This window comes from Cetorhinus maximus, unplaced genomic scaffold (assembly GCF_964194155.1).
Source record: "Cetorhinus maximus unplaced genomic scaffold, sCetMax3.hap1.1 HAP1_SCAFFOLD_3325, whole genome shotgun sequence".
Lineage (NCBI taxonomy): Eukaryota > Metazoa > Chordata > Chondrichthyes > Lamniformes > Cetorhinidae > Cetorhinus > Cetorhinus maximus.
The window spans coordinates 2,929-13,864 of NW_027599241.1; the positions used below are offsets into that span (position 1 = coordinate 2,929).

General features: G+C 62.3%; 1 protein-coding gene across 1 annotated transcript; it reads right to left on the minus strand.

Annotated features, from left to right (window-relative positions):
- Positions 1-723: 723 nt before the first annotated feature.
- LOC144677948 (uncharacterized) lies at positions 724-5,952 on the minus strand (the record flags this gene model as incomplete). The annotated part of the gene is made up of 5 exons (XM_078537906.1): positions 724-832; positions 1,385-1,510; positions 2,066-3,916; positions 4,199-4,270; positions 5,723-5,952. Coding segments are annotated over 5 exons (2,388 nt in total), but the record flags the coding sequence as incomplete, so codon positions are not given.
- Between the last annotated feature and the right edge of the window lie 4,984 nt (positions 5,953-10,936).

Here is a 10,936-nt window from a genome sequence, read left to right on the forward strand (position 1 = left end):
ACACCCCTCACACCCCGATCACCCCGATCACCCCGATCACCCCGCACAACCCGCACACCCCGATCACCCTGCACACCCCGATCACCCCGATCACCCCGATCACCCCGATCACCCCGATCACACCGCACACCCCTCACACCCCTCACACCCCGATCACCCCGATCACACCGCACACCCCTCACACCCCGATCACCCCGATCACCCCGATCACCCCGATCACCCCGCACACCCCACTCACCCCGATCACCCCGATCACCCCGATCACCCCGATCACCCCGATCACCCCGCACACCCCGATCACCCCGATCACCCCGATCACCCCGATCACCCCGCACACCCCGATCACCCCGATCACCCCGATCACCCCGATCACCCCCGCACACCCCGATCACCCCGATCACCCCGATCACCCCGATCACCCCGATCACCCCGATCGCCCCAATCACCCCTCACACCCCGATCACCCCGATCACCCCGATCACACCGCACACCCCGATCACCCCGATCACCCCAATCACCCCGATTACCCCGATCACCCCGATCACCCCGATCACCCCGATCGCCCCAATCACCCCTCACACCCCGATCACCCCGATCACCCCGATCACCCCGATCACCCCGATCACACCGCACACCCCGATCACCCCGATCACCCCGATACCCCGATCACCCCGATCACCCGCTCACCCCGATCACCCCGCACACCCCGCACACCCCGCTCACCCCGATCACCCCGATCACCCCGATCACCCCGCACAACCCGCACACCCCGATCACCCCGCACACCCCGATCACCCCGATCAACCCGATCACCCCGATCACCCCGATCACCCCGATCACTCCGATCACCCCGATCACCCCGCACAGCCCGATCACCCCGATCACCCCGATCACCCCGATCAACCCGATCACCCCGATCACCCCGCACACCCCGATCACCCCGCACACCCCGATCACCCCGATCACCCCGATCACCCCGATCAACCCGATCACCCCGATCACCCCGCACACCCCGATCACCCCGCACACCCCGATCACCCCGATCAACCCGATCACCCCGATCACCCCGCACACCCCGATCACTCCGATCACCCCGATCACCCCGCACAGCCCGATCACCCCGATCACCCCGATCACACCGATCACCCGATCACCCCGATCACCCGATCACCCCGATCACCCCGCACACCCAGATCACCCCGATCACCCCGATCACCCCGATCTCTCCGATCACCCGATCACCCCGCACAACCCGATCACCCCGATCACCCCGCACACCCCGATCACCCCGATCACCCCGCACACCCCGATCACCCCGATCACCCCGATCATCCCGATCGCCCCAATCACCCCTCACACCCCGATCACCCCGATCACCCCGATCACCCCGATCACCCCGCACAACCCGCACACCCCGATCACCCCGCACACCCCGATCACCCCGATCAACCCGATCACCCCGATCACCCCGCACACCCCGATCACTCCGATCACCCCGATCACCCCGCACACCCCGATCACCCCGATCACCCCGATCACACCGATCACCCGATCACCCCGATCACCCGATCACCCCGATCACCCGCACACCCAGATCACCCCGATCACCCCGATCTCTCCGATCACCCCGATCACCCCGCACAACCCGATCACCCCGATCACCCCGATCACCCCGCAAACCCCGATCACCCCGATCACCACGCACACCCCGATCACCCCGATCACCCCGATCACCCCGATCAGCCCGATCACCCCGCACACCCAGATCACCCCGATCACCCCGATCACCCCGATCACCCCGCACACCCCGATCACCCCGATCACCCCGATCGCCCCGCACACCCCGATCACTCCGATCACCCAGATCGCCCCGATCACCCCGCATACCCCGATCACCCCGATCACCCCACACACCCCGATCACCCCGCACACGCCGATCACTCCGATCACCCCGATCACCCCGATCACCCCACACACGCCGATCACCCCGATCACCCCGATCACCCCGATCACCCCGATCACCCTGCACACACCGATCACCCCGATCACCCCAATCACCCCGCACACGCCGATCACCCCGATCACCCCGATCATCCCGATCAGGTCGATCACCCCGATCATCCCGATCACCCCGATCACCCCGATCAGCTCGATCACCCCGCACACCCCGATCACCCCGATCACCCCGCACACCCCGATCACCCCGATCACCCCGATCACCCCGCACACCCCGATCACCCCGATCACCCCGATCACCCAGATCACCCCGATCGCCCCGATCGCCCCGATCACCCCGCACACCCCGATCGCCCCGATCGCCCCGATCGCCCCGATCGCCCCGATCGCCCCGCACACCCCGATCGCCCCGATCGCCCCGATCGCCCCGATCGCCCCGATCACCCCGATCTCCCCCATCACCCCGCACACCCCGATCACCCCGCGCACCCCGATCACCCCGAACACCCCGATCACCCCGATCACCCCGATCACCCCGATCACCCCGATCACCCCGCACACCCCGATCGCCCCGATCGCCCCGATCGCCCCGATCGCCCCGATCGCCCCGATCGCCCCGATCGCCCCGATCGCCCCGATCACCCCGCACACCCCGATCACCCCGATCACCCCGATCACCCCGCACACCCCGATCAACCCGATCAACCCGATCACTCCGATCACCCCGATCAGCCCGATCACCCCGATCACCCCGCACACCCCGATCATCCCGCACACCCCGATCACCCCGATCACCCCGATCACCCCGATCACCCCGATCAACCCGATCACCCCGATCACCCCGCACACCCCTATCACCCCGATCACCCCGATCAACCCGATCACCCCGATCACCCCGATCACCCCGATCACCCCGATCACCCCGCACACCCCGATCACCCCGATCACCCCGATCACCCCGATCACCACGCACACCCCGATCGCCCCGATCGCCCCGATCGCCCCGATCGCCCCGATCGCCCCGATCACCCCGCACACCCCGATCACCCCGATCACCCCGATCACCCCGATCACCCCGATCACCCCGATCACCCCGATCACCCCGATCAGCTCGATCACCCCGCACACCCCGATCACCCCGATCACCCCGCACACCCCGATCACCCCGATCACCCCGATCACCCCGATCACCCCGATCACCCCGCACACCCCGATCACCCCGCACACCCCGATCACCCCGATCACCCCGATCACCCAGATCGCCCCGATCGCACCGATCGCCCCGATCACCCCGCACACCCCGATCGCCCCGATCGCCCCGATCGCCCCGATCGTCCCGATCGCCCCGCACACCCCGATCGCCCCGATCGCCCCGATCGCCCCGATCGCCCCGATCGCCCCGTACACCCCGATCACCCCGATCTCCCCCATCACCCCGCACACCCCGATCACCCCGCACACCCCGATCACCCCGAACACCCCGATCACCCCGATCACCCCGATCACCCCGATCACCCCGATCACCCCGATCACCCCGATCAGCTCGATCACCCCGCACACCCCGATCACCCCGATCACCCCGCACACCCCGATCACCCCGATCACCTCGATCACCCCGATCACCCCGATCACCCCGCACACCCCGATCACCCCGCACACCCCGATCACCCCGATCACCCCGATCACCCAGATCACCCCGATCACCCCGATTGCCCCGATCACCCCGCACACCCCGATCGCCCCAATCGCCCCGATCGCCCCGATCACCCCGATCGCCCCGCACACCCCGATCGCCCCGATCGCCCCGATCGCCCCGATCGCCCCGATCGCCCCGTACACCCCGATCACCCCGATCTCCCCCATCACCCCGCACACCCCGCACACCCCGATCACCCCGATCACCCCGATCACCCCGCACACGCCGATCACCCCGATCACCCCGATCATTCCGATCACCCCGCTCACCCCGATCACCCCGCACACCCCGATCACCCCGATCACCCCGATCACCCCGATCACCCCGATCACCCCGATCACTCCGATCACCCCGATCACCCCGATCACCCCGATCACCCCGCACACCCCGATCACCCCGATCACCCCGCACACCCCGATCACCCCGATCACCCCGATCACCACGCACACCCCGATCACCCCGATCACCCCGCACACCCCGATCACCCCGATCACCCCGATCACCCCGATCACCCCACACACGCCGATCACCCCGATCACCCCGCACACCCCGATCACCCCGATCACCCCGATCACCCCGATCACCCCACACACGCCGATCACCCCGATCACCACGCACACCCCGATCACCCCGATCACCCCGCACACCCCGATCACCCCGATCACCCCGATCACCACGCACACCCCGATCACCCCGATCACCCCGAACACCCCGATCACCCCGATCACCCCACACACGCCGATCACCCCGATCACCCCGATCACCCCGATCACCCCGATCACCCCGCACACCCCGCACACGCCGATCACCCCGATCACCCCGATCACCCCGATCACCCCGAACACCCCGATCACCCCGATCACCCCACACACGCCGATCACCCCGATCACCCCGATCACCCCGATCACCCCGATCACCCCGATCACCCCGCACACGCCGATCACCCCGATCACTCCGATCACCCCGATAACCCCGATCACCCCGATCACCCCGCACACCCCGATCACCCCGATCACCCCGCACACCCCGATCACCCCGATCACCCCGATCACCCCGATCACCCCACACACGCCGATCACCCCGATCACCCCGATCACCCCGATCACCCCGCACACCCCGATCACCCCGATCACCCCGATCACCCCGATCACCCCACACACGCCGATCACCCCGATCACCCCGATCACCCCGATCACCCCGATCACCCCGATCACCCCGCACACCCCGATCACCCCGATCACCCCGCACACCCCGATCACTCCGATCGCCCAGATCGCCCCGATCACCCCGCATACCCCGATCACCCCGATCACCCCACACACCCCGATCACCCCGATCGCCCCGATCGCCCCGATCGCCCCGATCACCCCGATCACCCCGATCACCCCGATCACCCCGATCACCCCGATCACCCCGCACACCCCGATCACCCCGATCACCCCGCACACGCCGATCACCCCGATCACCCCGATCACCCCGATCACCCCACACACGCCGATCACCCCGATCATCCCGATCACCCCGATCACCCCGATCACCCCGCACACCCCGATCACCCCGATCACCCCGCACACGCCGATCACCCCGATCACCCCGATCACCACGCACAACCCGATCACCCCGATCACCCCGCACACCCCGATCACCCCGATCACCACGCACACCCCGATCACCCCGATCACCCCGCACACCCCGATCACCCCGCACACCCCGATCACCCCGATCACCCCGATCACCCCGATCACCCAGATCACCCCGATCAACCCGATCACCCCGATCACCCCGCACACCCCGATCACCCCGATCACCCCGATCACCGCGATCACCCCTCACACCCCTCACACCCCGATCACCCCGATCACCCCGATCATCCCGATCGCCACGATCACCCCGCACACGCCGATCACCCCGATCACCCCGATCACCCCGATCACTCCGATCACTCCGATCACCCGGATCACCCCGATCACCCCGATCACCCCGATCACCCCGATCACCCCGATCATCCCGCACACCCCGATCACCCCGATCACCCCGATCACTCCGATCACCCCGATCATCCCGATCAACCCGATCACCCCGATCACCCCGATCACCCCGCACACCCCGATCACCCCGATCACCCCGATCACCCCGATTACCCCGATCACCCCGATATCCCCGATCACCCCGCACACCCCGATCACCCCGATCACCCCGATCACCCCGATCACCCCGAGCACCCCGCACACCCCGATCATCCCGATCACCCCGATCACCCCGATCGCCCCGATCGCCCCGTACACCCCGATCACCCCGATCTCCCCCATCACCCCGCACACCCCGATCACCCCGCACACCCCGATCACCCCGATCACCCCGATCACCCCGATCACCCCGATCACCCCGATCACCCCGCACACCCCAATCACCCCGATCACCCCGATCAGCCCGATCACCCCGATCACCCCGATCACCCCGATCACCCTGCACACCCCGATCACCCCGATCACCCCGATCATCCCTCACACCCCGATCACCCCGATCACCCCGATCACCCCGATCACCCCGATCACCCCGATCACCCCGCACACCCCGATCACCCCGCACACCCCGATCACCCCGATCACCCCGATCACCCCGATCACCCCGATCACCCCGATCATCCCGCACACCCCGATCACCCCGATCACCCCGATCAGCTCGATCACCCCGATCACCCCGCACACCCCGATCACCCCGCACACCCCGATCACCCCGATCACCCCGATCATCCCTCACACCCCGATCACCCCGATCACCCCGATCACCCCGATCACCCCGATCACCCCGATCACCCCGATCATCCCGCACACACCGATCACCCCGATCATCCCGCACACCCCGATCACCCCGCACACCCCGATCACCCCGATCTCCGCAATGAATATGACCCTAACCTGGCACAGACTGAGAGAGAGCGGGTAATTAAGCAGACAGTATCCTGGGCTTTATTAATATGGACAGAGAGTACAAGAGCAGGGAGGGTGTGTTGAGCTGGTTTAAGACACAGGTTCATGCTCAGCTAAAGTGTTGTGTCCAGTTCTGGGCTCCGCACTTTAGGAAGGATGTGAAGGCGTTGGGGAGAGTGTGGAAAAGTTTGACGAGAATGGTTCCAGGGATGAGGAACTTCAGTTCACGGGGAGAGATTGGAGAAGTTGGGAATGTTTTCCTTGGAGAAGAGAAGGTCAAGAGGAGATTTGAACGAGGTGTTCAAAACCGCGAGGGCTCTGGACAGAGTGGAGAGGGAGGAACTGTTCCCAATGGTGGAAGGATGGAGAACCAGAGGGGACACAGATTTAAGGGGATTAGGAAAAGAAGCAATGGCGACAGGAGAAACTTTTTCACACAGCGAGTAGTTAGGATCTGGAACGCACTGTCGGAGAGTGTGGGAGAGACAGGGTCAATCGAGTGGTTAGGGTCTGGAACGCACTGTCTGAGAGTGTGGGGGAGACAGGGTCAATCGAGTGGTTAGGGTCTGGAACGCACTGTCTGAGAGAGTGGGGGAGACAGGGTCAAGCGACAGGTTAGGGTCTGGAACGCACTGTCTGAGAGTGTGGGGGAGACAGGGTCAGTCGAGTGGTTAGGGTCTGGAACGCACTGTCTGAGAGTGTGGGGGAGACAGGGTCAGTCGAGTGGTTAGGATCAGGAACGCAATGTCAGAGAGTTTGGGGGAGACAGGGTCAATCGAGTGGTTAGTGTCTGGAATGCACTGTCTGAGAGTTTGGGGGAGACAGGGTCAATCGAGTGGTTAGGGTCTGGAACGCACTGTCTGAGTATGTTGGGGAGACAGGTTCAATCGAGTGGTTAGGGTCTGGAACGCACTGTCTGAGAGTGTGGGGGAGACAGGGTCAATCGAGTGGTTAGGATCTGGAACGCGCTGTCTGAGAGTGTGGGGGAGACAGGTTCAATCGAGTGGTTAGGGTCTGGAACACACTGTCTGAGAGTGTGGGGGAGAGAGGGTCAAACTAGTGGTTAAGATCTGGAACGCACTGTCTGAGAGTGTGGGGGAGACAAGGTCAATCGAATGGTTAGGGTCTGGAACGCACTGTCTGAGAGTGTGGGGGAGACAGGGTCGAACGAGTGGTTAGGATCTGGAACGCACTGTCTGAGAGTGTGGGGGAGACAGGGTCAATCGAGTGGTTAGGTTCTGGAACGCACTGTCTGAGTGTGTGGGGTAGACAGGGTCAATCGAGTGGTTAGGGTCTGGAACGCACTGTCTGAGAGTGTGGGGGAGACAGAGTCAATCAAGTAGTTAGGATCTGGAACGCACTGTCTGAGAGTGTGGGGGAGACAGGGTCAATCGAGTGGTTAGGGTCTGGAACGCACTGTCTGAGAGTGTGGGGGAGACAGGGTCAATCGAGTGGTTAGGTTCTGGAACGCACTGTCTGAGTGTGTGGGGTAGACAGGGTCAATCGAGTGGTTAGGGTCTGGAACGCACTGTCTGAGAGTGTGGGTGAGACAGGGTCAATCGACTGGAAAAGGGTCTGGAACGCACTGTCTGAGAGTGTGGGGGAGTAAGGGTCAATCGAGTGGTTAGGATCTGGAACGCACCGTCTGAGAGTGTGGGGGAGACAGGGTCAATCGACTGGAAAAGGGTCTGGAACGCACTGTCTGAGAGTGTGGGGGAGTAAGGGTCAATCGAGTGGTTAGGGTCTGGAACGCACTGTCTGCGAGTGTGGGGGAGACTGTGTCAAGCGACTGGTTAGGGTCTGGAACGCACTGTCTGAGAGTGTGGGGGAGTAAGGGTCAATCGAATGGTTAGGATCTGGATCGCACTGTCTGAGTGTGTGGGGGATACAACGTCAATCGAGTCGTTAAGGTCTGGAACGCACAGTCTGAGAGTTTGAAGGTGACAGGGTCAATCGAGTGGTTAGGATCTGGAACACACTGTCTGAGAGTGTGGGGGAGACAGGGTCCATCGAGTGGTTAGTGTCTGGAACGCACTGTCTGAGAGTGTGGGGGAGACAGGGTCAATCGAGTGGTTAGGATCTGGAACGCACGGTCTGAGAGCGTGGGGGAGACAGGGTCAATCGAGTGGTTAGGGTCTGGAACGCACTGTCTGAGAGTGTGGGGGAGACAGGGTCAATCGAGTGGTTTGTATGTGGAACGCACTGTCTGAGAGTGTGGGGGAGAGAGGGTCAATCGAGTGGTTAGGGTCTGGAACGCACTGTCTGAGAGTGTAGGGGAGACAGGGTCAATGAAGTGGTTAGGGTCTGGAATGCACTGTCTGAGAGTGTGGGGTAGAAAGGGTCAATCGAGAGGTTAGGATCTGCAATGCGCAGCCTGAGAGTGTGGGAGAGACAGGGTCAATCGAGTGGTTAGGATCAGGAACGCACTGTCTGGGATTTTCGGGGTGAGAGGGTCAATCGAGTGGTTAAGGTCTGGAACGCACTGTCTGAGAGTGTGGGGGAGACAGGGTAAATCGAGTGGTTAGGATCTGGAACGCACTGTCTGAGAGTGTGGGGGAGACTGTGTCAATCGAGTGGTTAGGGTCTGGAACGCACTGTGTGAGAATGTGGGGTAGACAGGGTCAATCGAGTGGTTAGGGTATGGAATTCACTGTCTGTGTGTGTGGGGGAAACAGGGTCAATCGAGTGGATAAGGTCTGGAACGCACTGTCTGGGATTTTCGGGGAGACAGGGTCAATCGAGTCGTTAAGGTCTGGAACGCACAGTCTGAGAGTATGAAGGTGACAGGGTCAATCGAGTGGTTAGGATCTGGAACACACTGTCTGAGAGTGTGGGGGAGACAGGGTCAATCGAGTGGTTAGGATCTGGAACGCACTGTCTGAGAGTGTGGGGGAGACAGAGTCAATCGAGTGGTTAGGGTCTGGAACGCACTGTCTGAGAGTGTGGGGGAGACAGGGTCAATCGAGTGGTTAGTTTCTGGAACGCACTGTCTGAGAGTGTGGGGGAGACAGGGTCAATCGAGTGGTTAGGATCTGGAACGCACGGACTGAGAGTGTGGGGGAGACAGGGTCAAGCGAGTGGTTAGGGTCTGGAACGCACTGTCTGAGAGTGTGGGGGAGAGAGGGTCAATCGAATGGTAAGGGATTGGAAATCACTGTCTGAGAGTGTGGGGGAGACAGGGTCAATCGAGTGGTTAGGATCTGCAATGCGCAGCCTGAGAGTGTGGGAGAGACAGGGTCAATCGAGTGGTTAGGATCTGGAACGCACTGTCTGGGATTTTCGGGGTGAGAGGGTCAATCGAGTGGTTAGGGTCTGGAACGCACTGTCTGAGAGTGTGGGGGAGACAGGGTCAATGAAGTGGTTAGGGTCTGGAACGCACTGTCTGAGAGTGTGGGGGAGACAGGGTCAATGAAGTGGTTAGGGTCTGGAATGCACTGTCTGAGAGTGTGGGGGAGACAGGGTAAATCGAGTGGTTAGGATCTGGAACGCACTGTCTGAGAGTGTGGGGGAGACTGTTTCAATCGAGTGGTTAGGGTCTGGAACGCACTGTGTGAGAATGTGGGGTAGAAAGGGTCAGTCGAGTGGTTAGGGTATGGAATTCACTGTCTGTGTGTGTGGGGGAAACAGGGTCAATCGAGTGGATAAGTTCTGGAACGCACTGTCTGGGATTTTCGGGGAGACAGGGTCAATCGAGTCGTTAAGGTCTGGAACGCACAGTCTGAGTGTATGAAGGTGACAGGGTCAATCGAGTGGTTAGGATCTGGAACACACTGTCTGAGAGTGTGGGGGAGACAGGGTCAATCGAGTGGTTAGGATCTGGAACGCACTGTCTGAGAGTGTGGGGGAGACAGAGTCAATCGAGTGGTTAGGGTCTGGAACGCACTGTCTGAGAGTGTGGGGGAGACAGGGTCAATCGAGTGGTTAGTTTCTGGAACGCACTGTCTGAGAGTGTGGGGGAGACAGGGTCAATCGAGTGGTTAGGATCTGGAACGCACGGACTGAGAGTATGGGGGAGACAGGGTCAAGCGAGTGGTTAGGGTCTGGAACGCACTGTCTGAGAGTGTGGGGGAGAGAGGGTCAATCGAATGGTAAGGGATTGGAAATCACTGTCTGAGAGTGTGGGGGAGACAGGGTCAATCGAGTGGTTAGGATCTGCAATGCGCAGCCTGAGAGTGTGGGAGAGACAGGGTCAATCGAGTGGTTAGGATCTGGAACGCACTGTCTGGGATTTTCGGGGTGAGAGGGTCAATCGAGTGGTTAGGGTCTGGAACGCACTGTCTGAGAGTGTGGGGGAGACAGGGTCAATCAAGAGGTTAGGGTCTGGAATTCACTGTCTGAGAGTGCGGGGGAGACA